Source organism: Neophocaena asiaeorientalis, unplaced genomic scaffold (assembly GCF_003031525.2).
Source record: "Neophocaena asiaeorientalis asiaeorientalis breed wild unplaced genomic scaffold, Neophocaena_asiaeorientalis_V1.1 scaffold14, whole genome shotgun sequence".
NCBI classification, from domain to species: domain Eukaryota; kingdom Metazoa; phylum Chordata; class Mammalia; order Artiodactyla; family Phocoenidae; genus Neophocaena; species Neophocaena asiaeorientalis.
In genome coordinates, this window is record NW_020175192.1 from 1,334,214 (window position 1) to 1,357,324 (window position 23,111).

At 43.3% G+C, this 23,111-nt stretch overlaps 1 protein-coding gene across 8 annotated transcripts in view; it reads left to right on the plus strand.

Moving 5' to 3' along the window:
• INTS10 (integrator complex subunit 10) overlaps nt 1-13,463 on the plus strand; it is a 37,119-nt gene extending 23,656 nt beyond the window's left edge. For 3 of the 8 annotated variants that reach the window (XM_024765007.1, XM_024765010.1, XM_024765013.1), the window contains 6 exons: nt 946-1,054; nt 5,683-5,762; nt 7,153-7,315; nt 8,156-8,249; nt 10,906-10,983; nt 13,054-13,462. In XM_024765007.1, coding sequence (XP_024620775.1) covers nt 946-1,054; nt 5,683-5,762; nt 7,153-7,315; nt 8,156-8,249; nt 10,906-10,983; nt 13,054-13,210 — 681 coding nt within the window. In that variant the 3' untranslated portion in view covers nt 13,211-13,462. Of the gene's footprint in view, nt 1-945; nt 1,055-5,682; nt 5,763-7,152; nt 7,352-8,155; nt 8,250-10,905; nt 10,984-13,053 lie in introns of all 8 variants that reach the window. The other 5 variants (XM_024765008.1, XM_024765009.1, XM_024765006.1 and 2 more) reach the window with 4 other exon arrangements.
• Nucleotides 13,464-23,111: the final 9,648 nt, after the last annotated feature.

The window sequence follows — 23,111 nt, forward strand, 5'->3', positions numbered from 1 at the left end:
AGTTAGCTGTGGCTTGGGCAGCTAAGCCCCGGATCATTTGCTGCCAGCTCTGAGCAGCCTTACAAATACTATTTTCTGGAAGTGCCAAGACATGAAAAAGGTTGGGAAGATTCCACTTCGTCATCTGTAAAATGGGGGTAGTAGGGGGTTGTGCCTGACACACAGGAAATGCTCCCTCAGCCGATTCTGACTGTTACTGCTGGAATTTGATGGGTGGACAGAAGGTGATGCCCTGCTCTCTGTGGCTTGAGACCCCCTGCTCCGTGGGCACCTGGGGCCGCCTCTCATCCAGCAGCACGTCACTGGTCCAGTTTCATGTGTGTTTCCTAAACCACGCCCTCTTTCCCCTCAAGGGAATTGCCAAAACCAGTAGAAAGCCTTCCCCACGTCGTCTTTCTCTCTTCCTTTGAAAACCCATTTTTCTGTTTTCCATATTTCAGATCCTGCCCCCCTTTAAGGCTTAGATCACCTCCCTGCCTGAAATTTTTCCTGCTAGTTTAGTCTGTGGGTGTTTCTACTTAGTTTTAAATTATGCTCTAAACATAACATTTTAGTCCGCCACCATGTGTCCCATTTTGTTAATTTTTCTATTCAGTGAGTTAGTAAATGTCCTTAAGATAGGGACATACTTCTTTTGGATTCCACTGTGCTGTGATACACTTTGGTAGTTTAGTTAATACTTGATTAATTTTTAGGTTTTGTTCTTTTGTTTTTTAACAGTGAAGAATGAGTTAGTGTTCCCTGAATGGTCTAGTACGTGGATTTGATCTCAGTTATTTTTCTGCACAGTGTCAAGCAGACAGTACTGGTCACGTGGCGTCCTGGGGCCGTGCTCCCGAGCTCTGTGCACAGGTGGCCCCACTTGTGCTGCATAGGTTTTAGTTACGTAGATTTGGTTTCAGTCAGAAACTTTCAGTTAGTTCCTTCTGGTCTTGTCTTCTCTAGATGACGTGTGAGAAAGTCCTTGATTTGATGTGCTACATGGTCCTCCCCATCCAGGACGGAGGCAAGTCACAGGAAGAACCCTCAAAAATAAAGCCCAAGTTTAGAAAAGGTACAGTGACAAATTTTATTTTTATTTTATAGAAATAGCTTTAGGGGCTTCCCTGGTGGCGCAGTGGTTGAGAGTCCGCCTGCTGATGCAGGGGACATGGGTTCATGCCCCGGTCTGGGAAGATCCCACATGCCTCGGAGCGGCTGGGCCCGTGAGCCATGGCCGCTGAGCCTGCGCGTCCGGAGCCTAAGGACCTAAGGCTGGGAATTTTTTGTAATTCCTGACAACATAATACCATGTGATCTGCAGAGCTTGACAAATTGTATGAGAAGCGAAGTGCTCGCCAAGCTTTTCGTGGCTCTGATTTCATAAGCAGCCATACATCTGTCCTTCCAAAGCTCTCATCAGTTCCTGAGTTTGTTGGCTCTTTGAAGAATATCAGTGAGCTCCTTTTCCTATCTTTACCAATTCTAGGAAATCTTGTAATACTTAGTTGAGAAGGATCTCTTAGCTTGTCTCTCGGGCTGTTTTGAGCTTTACCTCAAGTTGCTCATTGTTGAAAAACTACGTAAATTGAGCTGTGATGCTTCATAGGAAAGGAAGAGAGCCCCACTGTCATGATCTAAGTTCCATCTTAGAAGTTGGAAAAAGATAATCTGTCAAACCCAAGCCAAGTAGAAAATGGGGAATAATAAAGACCAGAGCAGAAGCTAATGAAATAGAAAAAAAAATAGAGGAAATTAATAAAGCAAAAAGTCGGTTTTCTGAAAAAAAATAGTGAAATTGATGAACCCCTAACAAGATTGACCAGGAAGGTAGTAAATACAAATAACCAATATCAGGAATGGAAGAGGGAATGTCACTCCAGATCGTGCTGAAACCAGAAGGACAATAAGAGAATAGGTTGTGAATAACTTTATGCCAATAAATTTAACAATTTAGGTGAAATGGAAAGAATTCCTTGAAAAACACAACTTACCAAAACAGACACAAAATGAAATAGAAAATCTGAATGTTTTATATCTATCAAAGAAATTAAATTTTGTTGTCAAAAACTTTCCCACAAAGAAAACTCCAGGCCCATTTGGCTTCACTGTGAATCTTGTCAAGCACTTAGTAAGAAATAACTCCAATCCTGTACACACTTTTGGAGAAAATAGAGAAAGAGGGAACACTTACCAATTCAGTTTTTAAGACAAACATAACCCTGATAGCAAAACCAAACAAGAGAAGAACATTAAAGGCCAGTGTCTATCATGATCTTAGATGCCAAAATTCTTAACAAAATATAAGCAAATACAGCAATATATAAGAAAGATAATACATAATGGCCAAGTATACCGGAAATGCAAAGGTGGTTTAACACAGGAAAACCAGTCACTGCAGTTCACCACATTAGCAGATTAAAGGAGAAAAATCATAAGATTATCTTAATAGATGCAGACAGAATTCAATTATGTCTGCATTTATTATTCATGATTTTTTAAAAATCTTAGTAAACTAGAGATTGGAGGAAACTTCCTCAGCATCATTCTTAACTATGAAATATTGAATGCTTTCCCCAAGACCAGCATCAGTACAGGGGTGTCTGCTGTCAGCACCTCAATTCAACATCCTGGAGATTCTAGCAAACACAATAAGCAAGAAAAAGAAAGGTTGAAAAAGAACCATTTTTATTCACAGCTACATATTTGGCTACGTAGAAAAGTCAAGGAATCTCCAAATAGAATAATATCAAACCCCATAAAATATTTAGGGCTAAATTTAATGAAAGATGTGCAAAATCATGTTTGTAGGTTAGAAGACTCAATATTGTTAGGATACCAGTCCTCCCCAAATGTCTCTATAGATTCAATGCCATCCCAGTCAAAATCCCAGCAGACTTTTTTTTTTTAACAGAAGTTGACAAACTGATTCTAAAATTTATATGGAAATACTACAACAGTTTTGAAAAAGACTAACAAAATGACAAGTGACCCTACCTGATAGCAGGGTTTAATATAAAGCTACAGTTATCCAGACAGTATTGGCACAAGATTGGAGAATCCAGAAATGGACCCACATAAGTATGGTCAAATGATTTTCCATGAAGACGCCAAAGTAATTCAATGGAGAAAGGAAAGCCTTTTCAACAAATGGTGCTGGAACAAAGGGATCTTCATGTAGAGGAAAAAAAGATCCTCACCTCCTACCTCACATTTTTCCCCAAAATTAATTTGAGCTGGAGCAGAGAGACTAAATGGAGAAGCTAAATGATAACATTTTTTTAGAAGAAAATTTCTTTGAGACTGGTAGTAGGTTCCTTAGGACACTAAAAGCTTTCTAGAAGACAAAAGCATGACAGTTTTGATACTTATTGGGAGTTCATTATACTATTCTGTTTACTTTTTATATGTTTGGGATTTTCCACAACAAAAGGTTGAAAAAACTAGACATAGCCCAGACCCCTTCAAAAATTAATATGTCTGTGGAACAGAAACAGATCAGGTGGGTAAGACTTGACCTAGCGGACATCAAGACTAATTTTAAAGTGTAGCATTGGCATAGAGATTGACCCCAGGAACAGAATAGAGAACGAAGAAACTGGTAGCATTACAGTTCAGGGGAGGAAGAATGAATTTATTCTGTAAGTGGTACTGTTACAGTTGATTATCCAAATACAAAAACGACAGAAAAGAGATTCCTCCTTCATGCTACAAAAGAATCCTTTAAATTTTAAGATTTAAATATTAAAACTAAAACTTTTAGAAGAAAATACAGAAGACGATCTTTGTTGCTTTCTAGTTAGAGAAGGATTTAGGCTACAAAGATTTGATCACGTTAAAATCAAAATACCGACAAAAGATATTATGATCAAAGTGAAAAGCTATAGACTATAAGAAAATTGTCCAGCACAATTTATATATTTATATACTTATATATTCAACAAAAAATTAGTATCCAGAATTTCGAAAGAGCTCCTATAAGAAATAAATAACCAACCCCCCACAGAAAAATAGGCAAAAAATATGAACAACAGATTCACAGAAGCCAAATGGCCAAAAACTACTTGGAAAGATTCTCCACCTATTATTAATACAGGAAATTCAGATTAAAACAATAAGCTATCATTTTACATCAGGATGCAGAGAGTAAAGGGTGGCCGTATTGACCATCAGGACGTGAAGATACGCATCGCCCACGTGCTTCTGGAAGGCGCATAGATTCATATGGTCACTTTGGAGAGCAGTTTAGCAGTACCAAGTTGCATATCTCACTACCTGGTTATGTGCCCCTTCCAAGTATAGACTTTAGATCAGTGATCTCCAAACTTGGGCCCTCACCTACTGGGTCATGAATTTCCCATAGAAATTCTCTTTTTTAATGAGATAGACTGTAACAGTATTATTAAAATGAATGTATCTCCACTAAAAAGGGTAAATTTTATTTCATGAACCTTTTGTTTTAGACACGCAGTTGACCCTTGAACAATGCAGGAGTTAACCCAGGGGCTCAGACCCACCCCTCCCCACAACGGTCGAAAATCTGGGTACTGCTCTCTGCCTCAAAAACAGGAACTGACCAGTGACTCAGCCTAGGGCCGGAAGCTGGAACAGTCTGGATAAAATCAGGGCTCAGACCGCAATTCTTTTGATTCCACATGTTGTGATCTCTAATCCAATACAAACTTTTCCCCACGGTTAGTTCATTTAGAGATCTGTAAGATGAACATGCGGACACTGTATATACTGGAAAATCCATGTATAAGTGGACCCGTGCATTGCAGACCTGTGTTGCTCAGAAGCCAGCTGTATGAACATGTGTATGTGTGTGTGCACAGGGTTGCCACGTGAAAAGCATATTTATTTCTTGCTACTTCTTGCCTCTGGGGTACAGAGGATTTAGGATAGAAAGAGCACACAGCATAAAGGAAAGGACTTTGGTCTTGGTTTGAAAAACAACCATCGCTTAAAGTTTTTTCCACAAGTGCACAAGAAAATATATATAAGAATGTTTATTTCAGCATTGTTGGTAATAGTGAAAAATTGGAATACTCAGTGTTTACCATAAAAGAATGGATAAATCAGGTGTGGTCAGTGTAACCAACAGAACACTACGTAACACAGAAAACCAATGAGCTAGAGCCACAGATATTAGTACCAAAAACAATCTACAGAAAGATACGTACGCTATGACACCATTTATATAGTAGACTGAAAACACACGAAACGTTTCTCTGCAGTGCGTGAATATAGATTCCTTTGTTAAAAGCAGGCAGTGTGCACAGGAATGATGAACCCCCGTTCAGAATAGCAGTCTTCTCTCAGGAGGGAGGCAGGAGTGGCATCAGAAGAGAAGTGAGCTTGCGATGCTTTATATTAAAATCTAAAACTAAAGCAGATGTCAGCATTTTATACAGCTGAGTGGTGAGCACTCTGCTATTTGTAATAATCTCTTTTATTTTCTATGTATTTGAAATGATTCATAATAATAAGTATTTAAGCAACTTTAGAAATTTAGATTGAGCAATGAAATCCAGAGACGATTGAAAAACCAGTTTCACCTTCACTAAATGTAATTGTGGTTTAACTGTGTTGAGACCATGTGATTGTTGCTTATCCTTTTCCTTTTAAGGAAAGCACTTTAAACATTTGCTTCTCAAAGCTCTTTTCTTTGCTACTAACAAATATATTGTGGACTTTTCTTAGGTTCAGATCTGAAGCTTCTGCCTTGTACCAGCAAGGCTATCATGCCCTATTGCCTGCATTTAATGTTAGCTTGTTTTAAGGTAAGCTTCACATTGATTAGTGTAAAGGAAATTAATTTCCAAGATTGTTCTGATGATCTGGAATGACTTGAATTGAGAGCCTTAGGCACAAATGTTAGTTTAGTCCTTTGAAAACAGGTTGGTGTAGTGAGGAAAGCACATGGGCAAGGAATTAACAAATATTTATTAAATATCGACTGCACTAGGCAAAGATGAGTAGGAAATAATCCCCATCCTCGAGAGGTTTATGGGTAACAGTGGGGCAGATAATTTACAGGTAATAGTGGGGTGGATACACAAATAACCTTGCCTGTGGTAGTGTCCAGTAAATATTTTATGAATTAGCCTACGAGTCAGGATATATTAGCTACAGAAGAAGGGAGCACAAGTGCTGTTGGGCTTATGGAGGGATGTGAGTTCATTATCACAGGGATAGGGCATGAGGCTGGGCACGTGCAGAGGCCCAGCAGAGTCAGGAAAGCCTAAGGACCGGGCTGTGGGGAGTGGAGGCCTGGGGTGGACAGGCTGAATTGTCTACGAAGGCTCATGAGCAGCGGGCAGCAGTGTCGGGTCTCCCCTTCAGGGCGGTAATTCCCAAACCTGACTCTTTTTTTTTTTTTTGAATGGCTGTGTCCACTTTATTGATGTGTACCACAACGTATTTAATCTTTCTCCTGGTGCTGGACATTTAGGTTATTCATCTCGTCCTATCCCCGCCCCCCCTTTTTTTTTTTTAACATCTTTATTGGGAGGGAGGGAGGGAGGGAGACGCAAGAGGGAAGAGATATGGGAACATATGTATATGTATAACTGATTCACTTTGTTATAAAGCAGAAACTAACACACCATTGTAAAGCAATTATACCCCAAACCTGACTCTTGATCTGAAGCATTGAGGCGGCAGAAACAATTTGAAGTGACTTCAGGCACAGCTGCCGGTTTAGAACCAGAAGCCCTTTGACAGCTTCTCACTTCACACCCCTGTGTCCTCCTTCCCGTGGCTCCCGCCGGCCTTTCTCCCCAGTCCCACGGTCTCCTCAGACCCCTCTGTCTAAGGGGGCCTCTTGCCCGCCCTCCATTCCCCCCCCCGGCCCCTTAAAAGAAGTCCCCAAATTCTCTGTTGCCCAGACCGCTCACCTTCCTCGCACCCTCATCCCCGCGTTCAGAGCCTCGGGCCCACCCTGCGTGTCCTGCTCCCGCCAGGATGCTCATGAGGGTGCCCGGGAGCTGGGTTCTGTGGTGGGGCCCCTCCTCGCCGGCAGCGGTGACATTTGCCAGGCAGGCTTGACTTCTGCTGTCCCTTCTGACTAGTGACCGTAGTCACGCACTTCCCTGCAACAGTGTTTTTTGGGGGAGGTGGTATCGGGCATGTGTGAGGTCACCCCGTGACTCCCTCCCCTCTGTCCTGCAGCTGAGAGCCTTCACGGACAGCAGAGACGACATGGCGCTGGGGCACGTCATCGTGCTGCTTCAGCAGGAGTGGCCGCGGGGAGAGACCCTTTTCTTGAAAGCCGTCAATAAGATTTGCCAGCAAGGAAACTTCCAATATGAGAATTTTTTCAATTATGTTACAAGTATCCTTTTTCTTGTTTGAGCAGAAGAAATGCTTGGTACAAAAATGAACGAACCATTTGGGGTAGAAATAATGGTTTTGGTGATTTGGGGGGAAAGGAGAAGGAATGGTGACTTAAAATGGGATTGTGGCAGCTGGTTTTGTGAAAGTCATGAATGGCTTCAAAGAGGAATCAGGAACATGGACAGCCGTGTTGCATTTTCCACTTCAAGTGGCTTCTTAGGAAGGTACCCAGGGTGCCTGAAATAAGAGCCTGCAGGCTCCCTGCAGGCCCAGAGTGACTGCTGGGGCCGTAGACTGTGACTCTCTGTTGGCCTTCCTCTGGGAACGGGGTCCCTGGGGTCTGGGGTTACAACAGCAGCTGGTGGCCCGTGGGGCACCCGAGAGAGAATCTCCTCCACCCAGCACTGGCTTTCGTGAGGGGGAGCATTGTATTTCATACTGTTGGTTAGGGAAAGGTCTGCTTCTCTTAATACATTATTTTTGAGTTGCAAGGCGTCTGACATCCCTCTCCAGGTACCTAGAGCAGCATTTCTTAACCTTTGGGCCAGGGGGAGGGGGGCGGTGTGTATAGCACCTCTACCGCCTCTTTCTTACTAAGAAAACAAAAGATTCTGCTCTTGGGACCCTAGAGGCTCTGCTCAGTCAGCTACCTGAGAAACATGTTTCTCTTTGTGAGGGCGTTGGGCTGGCAGAGGAACCGCTGGGTCTGGACTCAGGCAGCGCTGGGTTGTTGGTGCGGTCGCCGTGGGCAGGTCTCTCAGTGGCTGCGAGCCTGTCTGCTCCTCCAGGAGAGCAGGGCTCCATGCTTTCTCACGTGGTTCCCTGAATCTGGCCTCAGATATCGACATGCTGGAGGAGTTCGCCTACCTGAGAACTCAGGAAGGTGGGAAGATCCATCTGGAACTCCTGCCCAATCAAGGGATGCTGATCAAGTAAGGGCACCGCCTCCTGCCCTCCGTGCTGAGCGCCCGCCTTCGTGTGCTCTTGGGAAACGTTTGTAAATGGCCGTGGCTTGCACACAGTCATTAGAAAGGAATACAAACCTGGTCTCTGTTTTGGAGAGTAGATTTGATTCCGGGAATCCTTTTGAAAGACTTGGCATTTCCTTAACTACATTTCTGATAGAACATTGTTTAAATTGGGGTAGTTCTGTCACTTTTGACACTTACTTCACTAGACAAAAGTCTTACTCATGGTATCTTTTCTGTTCCAAAACTTACAGACTGATCCTATAATTTCTGATTAGAAGTAGGGTGCTTTTAATTAAGAAAAGCCATGCTTAACTAAAGTTGAGCTGGACTGGGAAAAACTGCAGACCTAACTTCCACACTGTACTTGGGCCTCAGTGTTGACTGAAGCCCTGCTGAGCACCTGCCCGCTCAGCAGGGTGGGGCTTGGTCTTGGCACTCCCCACTCCTGGATGAAATCAGTGACCATTTATGATTTTTAAATGCCCTTGCTTCTGCCCTTCAGTCCTCATTGCAGTTTGGACAGTACATCCTCTGTGCTGCAGACGCCTCGCGTAGTGTGATGTCCATACCTCCTCCTCTGCGTCCTGCACGTTCAGCGTGTGTGGGTCAGGATCAGAGTCACTGCAGGAGACCGAACCCCGAGTGAGAAGAAAGTGTTGCTGAGGCTGACAGAGTCTCCTTTTTCCCTCGCTTGTGAAAGGGACGAGTTTTCAGTGCAAAGCCAAAATCCGCATCTCGTGCTGTCTTTGGGGAGTGTTGTAGAGAGGGAAGTAAGAAGTGCCCCTCTGGACTCCCGTAGCCTCGGGGCTGGGGCATCCAGGCAGCACGGTGTCCTGTCAGGAATGGGAAGGTGGGGTGCTTGTCCTTCACCTTGCAAACGTTACTAAAGATTCTGAGCATTTGACATGAAAGCGCAAGACCTTTATACGTTAGCTGGCTCAGGCAAGGGGACCAGACACGCTCATCTTCTCACTCTGGTAGCTCCCCTAGAACGTGGGGAAAATAATTGCATGATTCAAAATATTCTTCACCATGCTTGAGAGTAAAGATGGCTTTTTGACACGGAAGCCTAGGTAACCCCTTTTACGTTGTAATTTGCAGGTTTTGAGGCTGGACACAAACATACCTTTAATAGCTTTTTCTTTAATTCCCATTAATGCTCACCATACAAATTGTCATAATACGGAGACAACCTCAATAGAATCAACTCTGTTTACTTAGATTAAACCTGAGTTTAATAATCCTCACACTAGATAATGCTTAGCTGTGAATGTGAGAGAAGAGGCTGTCAGAAGATCAGTGGTTGAGTCTCAGACTTCATTCTACTGAACTGTCTTCTCCAGCCAGTTTTAATTAGCTGCACAGTGACACGGGAACATGCAGACAAGCCCTCGGACGAGTAGTGAAGGCGAGGGCTGTTGGACACGCAGACGGTGTCCTTAGTTAAAGAAACCCTTAATTTCTTCTAACTCCCTGTAGAAGACCATTAAGTCTCTTCGGAAACCTGCTCCTCCGTCGGTTTGGAAGCAGGACTAGGGGCTGTTGCTTAGTGAGCTGACTGTGAGTCCCAGGGTTCATTTGAAACCTGCCTTCCAAATTTCTGATGAGAAGCTACCGTGGAGAAGCGGGCCGCCTGAGACAGTTGAGGTATGGTCGGGATCTTGAGTAAAACTGTCACATTCCTTTTCCCTTTGGGTCGCAAACAAATTGTCTGAAGCCATTGTGGACCTTTTGGGGGGCCCTCCAGCCGAGCGCAGAGATGCAGGGAGCAGAGTCCAGCCTTCCCCCAGGTGAGGCTGTGAGTCTGTCCTGGTTGTGGCGTCTGGGCTGCAGCAGGTACGGTACCAGCGCCGAGGTCACGGGGGCCTGACTGGCAGGAGGGACGAGCTCTGATTCTTACCTACACTTGCTGCTCTCATGTATTTTGAAGTAGAGAAATGCTTCTGTGCTGATGCTTGCAGTACCCTGGGTGACACAGAAACCCATGTCCTGTGTGTGCCCCGAACTGGGTGCGTGATGACGTTCTCAGAGGTGATCACCCGGCTAATGTACTCATTTCTGTTGTTACAGAATCCCACAAAGCCATGGCCCAGACTCTTGTTTTCCCCCATCTGTTCCTTTTCTCAATACTTTTTGAAATTTAAACTCAACCTTTCTTTATCAAAAACATTGCCAGCCTCTCCAGTCCTCTTGAAAGGGCCTCTTCAGTCTGGGGCTTCAGTCCCATCAAAGATGGTTCTAAAAAGTCACGGGTGTCTTTCTGGGATCGGCATGGACGTGGCAAGCGTGGAGAGCAAAGGCGCTGGATTTGAGATTCTCTCCACGGCCGTTCCATGGCACCTCCCCGTCCTCTCCCCTGGCTCTTGCTTTTCATGCCAGATCTCAGCGGGCTGAGCCGGGGACTGGCAGCCGAGAGGCCTGTGGACCCATGTGGGCCACAGCCGTGCAGCGGGGGGGCTGGTAGCCTCTGTCCTCCCAAAACAGCTGCTCGAGGCCTGAGGCTGGCGGTTCTGTGCAGCCTGCCCCCCGTCTCATGCGTTTTCTCTGGAGTGTTGTTTTTAAGTGCAGGCTGAGTCGGTGTGGGTGTTTGAATGCCGCTGTTTGCTGTTTTTTAAAGGCCTTCTAGCCCTCCCATGGGGTTACTGCAGCAGGAATTCTTACCTGTGCTTCAGCCCAGCATACAGACTGCTGACAGGTACCAAGTGGACACACCTGCTCATAGTGTACTGTTTGTCGACATGTTTTACTGCCCATGGTTTTCAGCTCTTTGTTCCTCAGTGCTCTTTTTCATGCTTTATTTAATTTTTTAATTTGTTCTGCATTCCTTGGCAAACCATCTGGTTGTAATATTGTAACATTTCTTATTTTTTTCCATAAGTTGCCAGTGTTTTTGTGTTCAATTTAAAAATCATTATGGATCTGGAAATAAGTGAACGTTATATAAAACTGTGTAAGACTAAGTACACATTAGATTAGGCACTAAATTATGATTCTCTCTTGGTAAAACATAAGGCATTCGGTCCTAAATATTTAAGGATGCTGAAACTTATTCTAAGTAAATTTTTATTCTCAGATTTTTGTATTAGTGTTGAGGTCTTGGTCTAAATGGGCATAAGCACAGTATCTTCCTGCCACTGGTACTGTTTTTTCTGACCTTACCTGTCCGGATTGAAAATATTTGGTAGGCTAGAATGCTACATTTACTAGTTGACTTATCCTGGTCTTAAACCACAAAAGCTAATTCGTCCTCTTCTTCATCCAAACTTGCCAGAGCAATAAAGACTCTGATAGAAATACAGTTGAGTTGTACCACTCTTCATATGTGGAAACAACACCTTTGGCCCGTGACCAGCAGGACACAGCATTTTATTACATTTTTACTAGTATTAAGGGGAGCGTGTGCTTGGAGCCATCCATGCCCTTTAGCTCAGTGTCTGCAAATACCAGCGTCTTTCAGTGGGTCAGAGGGAGGGCTCCCATTTGGGGTTGCAGTCTGGGTCCCCCAAGAGCCGTATCTCAGGGCAGCATAAAGGGGCTGCATGAGCTCCCAGCGGGGCTCACTGACACTGCACTTACTACTGAGTCACCAGCCAGACCTGATTAGAGATGTCCACAGAGAACTGGCTGTGCTGTCTCACTGTGTGGTTCTGTAAACTGTCCATGGGCGTTGTAGGGTGTCCTGTAATACCTTGCCCTTCTAACAAAGCCTGTTTGGGTTTTCTTTTTCCTTCTGTTACATTGCAACTTTCTGACTTCTGTTGTACTTACTTTATATAATTCAAGTTTTAAAAACAGAAACAGTTTAGAGTGGTTTCAACAGTTTAATCTTGGCCAGTACCTAAAAATCTAATTTTAAATCCCCATGACTGTGTCTTAGGGAAGTTAGGCAGTAGGAGTGGAGGATGGAGGTGGCTTCTGTTTGTCTAAATCTACCAAATTACTAACTGGTAGTTAAAACGCCTTTCCTTTTGATTGAACCCATTGAATTTTGCTAGGTTTTTCTTTTGCTTCCTTCATTTTGGTGTTTGGAGTTTCCTGGGGTTTCCTCTGTAATTTCCTTCTCTGAAGCCCACCCTCCAGGGCGTTGTGAAGGACCCACCTGTGCTCCCACCGGCCCAGCCCAGCCCAGCATGCAGGGCTCCCAGGCCCCAGCAGGCCCTCAGGAAGCTTTGCATCAGCGACTCTGCTGCTCTCTCCCTGCCGGTGCCGGACTCTTGTCTTGGGGCCCCAGGTCCTCCTGCTTCTTCGCGAAAAGACCTGGAGGAGCTGTCCCGTCCTGGCATCACAGGGAGAGAGACACGCCTGTGGCCCGCAGCCTGTCACGGGGCACTGGCCGGGGGCTGCGGCCATGGCCACGCTCGCTCAGGCATCCCCCTCCCCGCTGCTGCCTCTGCGCTCAGCTGGCCTGGCTGGACCCGAACTGTGTGGCCAGGGTGGTCTGGACTCCGTCAGCCCCAAGTAACTGAACTGTGCACGAGTCACAGAGGGAGGTACAGCGTCAGGGCTGCAGAAGTTAGAAGCCAAGCAGGCAGCATCTCGCCAAACATGCGATGTTTAGAATAGCCTTTTCCTGAGTGGGGAAGACGACTCTCCGGCTTTAAGTCTTTCTGAAGAGGAGCGGGCAGTGGAGGCTGTTTGGTTGGGGCTTTTTGCTTTTTTAAACTCTTCGCTAGATTTGAGGCAGCCTGTTCTCCTGCCCCAGAGTCACTGACCCGTGCTGCCGTGCTAACTGTGGTGTCTGTTTGTTTCCCTGTTGCTGCCCCAGGCACCACACGGTCACCCGGGGCATCACCAAGGGCGTGAAGGAGGACTTCCGCCTGGCCATGGAGCGCCAGGTGTCCCGCTGTGGGGAGAACTTGACGCTGGTGCTGCACAGGTTCTGCGTCAACGAGAAGATCTTGCTGCTCCAGACTCTGGCCTGACCGGCCCTCCCGCCAGAGGCAGCCCACAGCCACGGGGCTCTGGGGAGACATAAAGCGCAGATGAGCGTTGCCGTCATCGCTCTTCAAAAGAGGAAGACCATCGGGGTTTTAACTCATTGGTCGCTTAGAAGTAGTTCCCAACAGTCCAAGAAGCTATTTCTATTTTTGTCGTATTTTGTAATTTTTGTAAAACAAAAGAACCTGTTTTGTAAATAAAATCATCCTAAATTTGTGGGGGGGGTTTCAATTTTATTTTTAATTCTTAGAGTTTCTGAACAAGAGTGTACTTTACTTAAAAAGGCATTTCCTTCCATGTTCTCGAGATTTTCTTTTCCACAGTCAGGTTTTGGTGAATATCACATATCAACATAATGCTAGACCTTTTCCTTCAGGAAGTTTTAACCCCAGAATCCTTTGTGCCAGGATGAACTTGAGTGAACTTCCACTGAAGCCGCCGTGGGGGGCCGGGGTGGGGGTCCTGCCCAGTGGCCCGTGGAGGGCGCCTCCCCTCCCCGTCGTCGGCTGCTGTCACCTGGGTGCCCTGAGCCAGACAGCCTAGCCTCCAGCCTGGTTCTGCCCAGCCCTTTACTTGCCACGTACCAGGGACAGATTCATGTCCCTCAAGCTTGTCATGGGAAATACAGGCACTGGCCCTTCCCTCCCAGCTGGCTGTAAAGCCAGTGACGTGACACACTTGGGACGGGGCCTCGCACTTCTAAGTACAACACTGGGGTCAGGGGTCAGGTTCATTTCTTTTGCTGTTCCTGAAATATATCAGGTAAGCATCACATGAACAGTTGTTTCTGGGGGGATGTAAGAATGAAAGAGCTAAGAAGTTGTTCAGTTACTGTTACCGGACCAGGCCCGTTGGCCCAACATGCAACAAGCCAAATGCTGAGAGGCCAAGGTTTGCAGCTGAGAAAGACTTTATTCCTAAGGCAGCCAAGCGAAGAGACAGGGGAACGAGTCTCAGGTCTGCCTGCCCGAAGGCAAGGGGCTCGGGGTATGTGTGTTGTGAGCAGGGTGGTCTTGGGAGTGGGGACAGATGAGGTGTTGGGTGTTCTGTGCGGGGGCATCTGGGCTCGTGCGTCTGCACGTTCACAGTGGAGGCACCAAGCGCCATGTGAGGGTGGAGACTTCTGGCGGCAGAGGCTGTTCATGGGAACCCCCAAGGCCCAGTTTCAGGAGCAGTGGTCCCAACCGGTCCTAGCCAGCTCGCATCGGGCAGGAGCTGATTACAAGTTCCTGGGCTACGGGAGGCTGGGAGGCGTGCATTTAAAGAGGAAGAAAAGGAAAATAACCAAAGTGAGCTTGCTCAGTGAAAGCAGGCCACAGGGGTTTTTAAGCTGTTCCCTTTGCTGCTGTTCTGTGAGAAGCTCGGGAACTTCCGTTAGTCACCAGTCTCTGTCAACCCTGTGGGGCATGGTTTCATTACCGTGCACAAAAATTTTAGAAATCTTTCTATATAAGACCCTTTTATAGATTTATTAAAATCGATGGGAAACTGCAACAAGAGAAGCCACCACTATGAGAAGCACATGCACCACAACGAAGAGTAGCCCCTGCTCGCCACAACCGGAGAAAGCTGCGTGCAGCAACGGAGACCCAATGCTGCAAAAAAAAATATTTTTTAAAAATCAATAGGAAAGAAAAGAAGATGGTGAGGTAGACGGACTTTGAGCTCACCTCCTCTCATGAGCACACCAAAATCACAACTGCTGAAGAACCATCAAAATGAAAGACTGGAACCTTCCAAAAACATGTTCTACATCCAAAGACATGACGAAACCACAACGAGACAGTAGGAGGGGTTCACTTGCAATATAATCAAATCCCATACCACCCAGGTGGGCGAACCACAAACCGGACAATAATTATATTGCAGAAGTTCTCCCACAGGGGACTTCCCTGGTGGTACAGTGGTTAGGACACCTTGCTCCCAATGCAGGGGGCCCAGGTTTGATCCCTGGTCAGGAAACCAGATCACACATGCATGCCACAACTAAGGGTTCATGTGCCACAACTAAGGAGCCCACAAGCCACAGCTAAGACCCAATGCAACCAAATAAATATTTTTAAAAAATGTTCTCCCACAGGAGTGAGAGCTCTGAATTCCACATCTAGCTCCCCAGCCTGGGGGGTCCAGCATTGGGAGGGGGAGCCCCCAGAGCATTTGGCTTCGAAGGCCAGTTGGGCTTGACTGTAGGAGCTCCACGGGACTAGGGGCAGCAAAGACTCCACTCTTGGCACACACAAGGTCCTGCGTGCACCAGAACTCGGGGCTAAAACAGTGACTTCACAGGAGCCTGGGCCAGACCTACCTGCTGGTCCTGGAGGTTCTCCTGGGGAGGTGGGAGGGGGCGCCTGTGGCTCTCTCTGGGGTCATGAAAACTAGTGGCGAACATATCAGGGAGTGTTCACCTGTGTGAACTCACTAGAGGCAGACATTTTGCTTGGCTCATTAGCACCAAGACCTGACCCTATGCAACAGCCTATGGCTCAGTGCTGGGATGCCTCAGGCCAAGCCAACAGGGGGGGTAAACAGCCCCACCCATCAACAGACAGGCTGCCTAAAGATTTCCTGATCCCACAGCTACCTCTAGACATGGCCCTGCCCACTAGAGGGCCAAGACCAAGCTCCACCCACCAGTGGGCAGGCACCAGCCCTTCCCGCCAGGAAGGCTGCACGAGCTGCTAGACCAGCCTCATCCGCCAGGGGGCAGATACCAGAAGCAAGAAAACTATGATCCCAGAGTCTGCAGAACTGAGTCCACAAACGCAGATCAGAACCTACTCTGGGACCACCTGGTCCCTGGCCCTTGGGTGATGAGAGGGGAGTGTACTGCTGGGACACATAGGACATCTCCTACAGAGGGCCACCTCTCCAAGATCAAGAAAAATAACTAACCTACCACATAAATAAAAATGCAAACAAATGTAAACAAAATGAGACAGCAAAGGAATACATTCCAGATGAAGGAACAACATAAAACACCAGAAGAACAACTAAGTAACGTGGAGACAGGCAATCTAGCTGAGAAAGGGTTCAGGGTAATGGTCCTAAAGATGATCCAAGAACACAGGAAAAGAATGGATGCAGAGAGTGAGAAGTTACAAGAAGTCTTTAACAAAGAAAAGATATAAAGAACAGGCAAACAGAGTTGAAGAATACAATAACTGAAATGAAAAATACACTTGAAGGAATCAATAGAATAAATGAGGCAGAAGAACGGATCAGTAAGCTGGAAAACAGAGTAGTGGAAATCACTGATGCAAAACAAAATAAAGAGAAAAGAATGAAAAGAAAAAAGGACAGTTTAAGAGACCTCTGGGACAACATCAAATGCACCAACACTCGCATTATACAGGAAGGAGAAAAGAGAGGGAAAGGGCATGAAAAATATTTTAAGAGATAATAGCTGAAAATTCCCTAACATGGGAAAGGAAACAGTCACCCAAGGCCAGGAAGCACAGCGTGTCTCATACAAGATTAACCCCAGGAGGAACATGCCAAGACACATAGTAATCAAATTGACAAAAATTAAAGACAAAGAGAAAATATTAATATTAAAAGCAACAAGGGAAAAACAACAGATAACATAAAGGGGAATCCCATAAGACTATAAGCTGATTTTTCAGCAGAAACTGCAGGCCAGAAGGGAGTAGCACACTATATTTAAAGTGATGAAATGGAAAAACCTACAACCAAGAACACTCTACCCAGCAAGGCTGTCCTTCAGATTCGACAGAGAAATCAAAAGCTTTACATACAAGCAAAAGCTAAAAGAATTCAGCACCATGAAGCAGCTTTACAACAGATGCTAAAGGAATTTCTTTAAGCAGGAAAGAAAAGGTCATAACAAGAAAATTATGAAATGGGAATGCTCACCAAAACATACAGTAAAGGTAGGAAGTCATCCACACACTAATATGATATCAAAACCAGCCACCGTGAGAAGAGGAGAGTACAAATGCAGGAAATGGGAATTGCATTTGAAATTAAGAGACAAGCAACTTAAAACAATCTTGTATATATATAGACTGCTGTATCAAAACCTCATGGGAAATGCAAACCAAAAAACTACAATAGATACACAAACAAAAAAGAAAAAGCAACTCAAACACAACACTAAAGATGGTCATCAAACCACAAAAGAAGAGAACAAAAGAGGGAGGGAAGAAAAAAGACCTACAAAACAACCAAAAACAATTAAGAAAATGGCAATAGGAACATACATATCAATAATTACCTTAAATGTAAATGGATTAAATGCTCCAACCAAAAGACATAGACTGGCTGAATCAATATAAAAACAAGAGATGAATATGCTGTCTACAAGAGACCCACTTCAGATCTAGAGACATATACAGACTGAAAGTGAGGGGATAGAAAAAGGTATTCCATGCAAATGGAAATCAAAAGAAAGCAGGAGTACCAATACTTATATCAGATAAAATAGACTTTAAAGATTGTTACAAGAGACAAGGACACTACATAATGATCAAGGGGTCATCCAAGAAGAAGATATAACAATTATAAAAATATATGCACCCCAAACAGGAGCATCTCAATATATAAGGCAAATGCTACACTAACACAATAATAGTGGGGGACTTTAACACCCCAGTGGTGTTAATCAATGGACAGATTATCCAGACAGAAAATCAATAAGGAAACACAGGCATTAAATGACACATTAGATCAGATGGACTTAATTGACATTTTTAGAGCATTTTATGTGAAAGCAGCAGAATACACATTCTTTGCAAGTGCACATGGAACATTTGCCAGGATAGATCATATGCTGGTCCAGAAAGCAATTTTTGATAAATTGAAGAAAAAAATCATATCAAGCTTCCTTTCCGACCACAACACTCTAAGATTAGAAATCAACTACCAGAAGAAAAAAAAACTGCAAAAAACACAAACACATGGAGGCTAAACAATACACTACTAAACAACCAATGGACCACTGAAGAAATCAAAGAGGAAATTAAAAACTACCTAGAGATAAAATGAAAACATGATGATCCAAAACCTGTGGGACACAGCAAAAGCAGTTCTAAGATGGAAGTTTATAGCAATACAATCTTACCTCAGGACACAAAAATCTCAAATAAACAACCTAAGTTTACACCTAAAGCAACTAAAGGGGAACAAACAAAACCCAAAGTTAGTAGAAGGAAGGAAATCATAAAGATCAGAGCAGAAGTTAATAAAATAGAGATGAAGAAAACAATAGAAAAGATCAATGAAACTAAAAGCTAGTTCTTTGAGAAGAAAACAAAATTGATAAACCTCTAGCCAGGCTCATCAAGAAAGAAAGGGAGAGGGCCCAAATCAATAAAATTAGAAATGAAAAAGGAGAAGTTACAACTAATACCACAGGAATACAAAGGATAGTAAGAGACTTCTACGACCAACTATATGCCAATCAAAAGGACAACCTAGAAGAAATGGACAAATTCGTAGAAAGGTACAATCTCCCGAGACTGAACCAGGAAGAAACAGAATATATGAACAGACCAATTACAAGTACTGAAATTGAATCTGTGATTTAAAAACTCCCAACAAACAAAAGTCCAGGACCAGATGGCTTCACAGGCAAATTCTATTAAAAATTTAGACAAGAGTTAACACCCATCCTTCTGAAAGTATTCCCAAAAATTGCAGAGGAAAGAACACTTCTGAACTCATTCTATGAGGCCACCATCACCCTGATACCAAAACCAGACAAAGATACCATCAAAAAAGAAAATTACACGCCAATATAACTGATGAACATAGATGCAAAAATCCCCAACACAATACTAGCAAACCAAATCCAAGAATATACTAAAAGGATCATAAACCATGATCAAGTGGGATATAAGCCAAGGATCAAGGATTTTTTCAATATCTGCAAATCAATCAGTATGATACACCACATTAACAAATTGAAGAATAAAAACCATATGATCATCTCAATAGATGCAGAAAAAGCTTTTGACAAAATTCAACATTCATTTATGATTAAAACTCTCCAGAAGGAAGGCACAGAGGGAACATACCTCAACATAATAAAGGCCATATATGACAAACCCACAGCTAACGTCATTCTCAATGAGGAAAAACTGAAAGCATTTCCTCTAAGATCAGGAACAAGACAAGGATGGTCACTCTCACCACTTTATTTTTTTTGAATTTTATTTTGTATATTTTTTTATACAGCAGGTTCTTATTAGTCATCCATTTTACACACGTCAGTGTATACATGTCAATCCCAATCTCCCAATTCATCACATCACCACACGCACCCCCCCACCACTTTCCCCCCTCCTTGGTGTCCATACGTTTGTTCTCTACATCTGTGTCTCAATTTCTGCCCTGGAAACCAGTTCAACTTGATTACTGTAGCTTTGTAGTATAGTCTGAAGTCAGGGAGTCTGATTCTTCCAGCTCTGGTTTTTTTCCCTCAAGACTGCTTTGACTATTCGGGGTCATTTGTGCCTCCATACAAATTTTAAGATTTTTTTGTTCTAGTTCTGTAAAAAATGCCATTGGTAATTTGATAGAGATTGCATTGAACCTATAGATTGCTTTGGGTAGTAACTTAAGTTTACTGAGGCTTGATTTGTGACCCAAGATGTGATCTATCCTGGAGAATGTTCCATGTGTACTTGAGAAGAAAGTGTAATCTGCTGTTTTGGGATGGAATGTCCTATAAATATCAATTAAATCTGGTCTATTGTGTCATTTAAAGCTTGTGTTTCCTTATTAATTTTCTGTTTAGATGATCTGTCCACTGGTGTAAGTGAGGTGTTAAAGTCCCCCACTATTATTGTGTTACTGTTGATTTCCTCTTCTATAGCTGTTAGCAGTTGCCTTATGTATTGAGGTGCTCCTATGTTGGGTACATATATATTTATAATTGTTCTATCATCTTCTTGGTTTGATCCCTTGATCATTATGTAGTGTCCTTCCTTGTCTCTTGTAACAGTCTTTATTTTAAAGTCTATTTTATCTGATATGAGTATTGCTACTCCAGCTTTCTTTTGATTTCCATTTGCATGGAATATCTTTTTCCATCCCCTCACTTTCAGTCTGAATGTGTCCCTAGGTCTGAAGTGGGTCTCTCTGAAGTGGGTGGATGAGGCTATCTAAGAGGCTTGTGCAAGTTTCCTGGTGGGAGGGACTGCCCATGCTTCTCAGTCTTGGCTCTATGCTCAGGGAGCTGCTCTGTGTCCTCAAGGCCTTGGGGGCATCCTGGCTCCACCCACCGGGACTCTGGGCTTCTTCCTTACAGAGCAGAAGGTCCTCCTCGATCCAGGTCTTGATCCAGGTCTGTAGGCACGACACAGCCCACCTTCTCTGTTCACTGAGTTCTGAAGGCTGGGAAGTCCAAGATCAAGATGCCGGCTGATTGGTCTCTAGTGAGAGCACCCTTCCTAGCTTGCAGACAGCTGCCTCCTTGCTGTGTTCTTCCCATAATTTTTTTTTTTTTTTTTTTTGGCCATGCCACACCGCTTGCAAGATCTTAGTTTCCTGACCAGGGACTGAACCCAGGGCCACAGCAGTGAGAGTGCCAAGTCCTAACCACTGGACTGCCAGGGAATTCCTTACCACTTTTATCCAACATAATTTTGGAAGTCCTAGCCACAGCCATCAGAGAAGAAAAACAAATTAAAGGAATTCAAATTGGAAAGGAAGAAGTAAAACTGTCACTGTTTGCAGATGACATGATAATATACATAGAAAATCCTAAAGATGCCAACAGAAAACTACTAGAGCTCATAATGAATTCAGTAAAGTTGCAGGATACAAAATTAATACACCAAAATCCACTGCATTTCTATACACTAACAGTGAAAGATCAGAAAGCGAAATTAAGGAAAGAATCCCATTTACCATCACATCAAAAAGAATAAAATACCTAGGAGTAAATCTGCCTAAGGAGGCAGAAGACCTGTACGTTGAAAACTATAAGATGCTGATAAAAGAACCTGAAGATGAAAAAACAGATGGTTAGATATGCCATGTTCTTGGATTGAAAGAATTAATATTGTTAAAATGACCACACTGCCCAAGGCAATCTACAGATTCAATGCAATCCCTACCATATTACCAATGGCATTTTACACAGAACTAGAACAACAAAAATTAATTTGTATGGAAACAAAAAAGACCACGAATAAGCCAAAGCAATCATGAGAAAGAAAAACATAGCTGGAGGAATCAGGCTCCCTGACTTCACACTACTACAAAGCTACAGTCATGAAAACAGTATGGTACTGGCACAAAAACAGACACATAGTTCAGTGGAACAGGATAGGAAGCCGAGAAATAAGTCCATGCACCTATGGTCAATTAATCACGACAAAGGAGGCAAGAACATGCAATGGAGAAAAGACAGTCTCTTCAATAAGTGGTGCTGGGAAAACTGGACAGCTACATGTAAAAGAAAGAAATTAGAACATTCTGTAACATCATATACAAAAATAAACTCAAATGGATTAAAGACCTAAATGTAAGACTGGATAGTATAAAACTGCTAGAGGAAAATGTAGGCAGAACACTATTTGACATAAATCACAGCAATATCTTTTTGGATCCATCTCCTAGAGTAATGGAAATAAAAACAAAAATAAATGAATGAGACCTAATTAAACTTAAAAGCTTTTGCACAGCAAAGGAAACCACAGACAAGATGAAGACAACCCAAAAAATGGGAGAAAATATTTGCAAACAATACAACTGACAAGGGATTAATGTCCAAAAGGTACAGACAGCTCAAACAACTCAATATCAAAAAACCAAATGACCCAGTCCAAAAAATGCATAGAAGACCGAAATAGACATTTCTCTGAAGAAGACATACCGATGGCCAAAAGGCACATGAAGAAATGCTCAATATTACTAATTATTAGAGAATGCAAATCAAAACTACATGGAGGTATCACCTCACACCAGTCAGAATGGCCATCATCGAAAAGTCTACAAATAATAAATGCTGGAAAGGGTGTGAAGAAAAGGGAACCCTCTTGCACTGTTGGTGGGAATGTAAATTGGTGCAGCTACTGTGGAGAACAGTATGGAGGTTCCTTACAAAACTAAAAATAGAACTACCATATGATCCAGCAATCCCATTACTGGGCATATATCCGGAGAAAACCATAATTCGAAAAGTTATATGCACCCCAAATTTCATAGCAGCACTATTCACAACAGTCAAGACCTAGAAGCAACCTAAGTATGCATCGAGAGAGGAATGGATAAAGAAGATGTGGTACATATATAAAATGTACCAGCCATAAAAAAGAATGAAATAATGCCATTTTCAGCAAGAAGACCTAGAGATTATCATACTAAGTGAAATAAGTCAGACAAAGAGAAATATCATATGATATCACTTACATGTGGAGGCTAAAAAATAAAAGATACAAATGAATTTATCTACAAAACAGAAATAGAAAAAATACTTATGGCTACCAAAGGGGAAAGGAAGGGGGAGGGATAAATTAGGAGTTTGGGATTAACATATATACATTCTATATGTAAAACAGTCAACAAGGACCTACTGTATAGCACAGGGAACTATACTCAATATTTTGTAATAACCTAAGGGAAAAGAATCTGAAAAAGAATTATATAACTGGATCACTGTGCCGTACACCTGAAACTAACATGACATTGTAAATCAACTATACTTCAATAAAATTTTTAAAAATAAAATTAGATCAATATAGTGGTTTAAGGAATAGACATCTGGTTTCAGAAAATATTTCAACTAGCTCATTTTAAAGTGCTTATCACTGTGATATGAGTGGATTACAAATATTAAACCATCCTGTTGTTTTTACAAACATGGCGTGCGTTGCCCGTAGCAACTTTCAAAGTAAACACTCTGGCACCTTTTGGTTT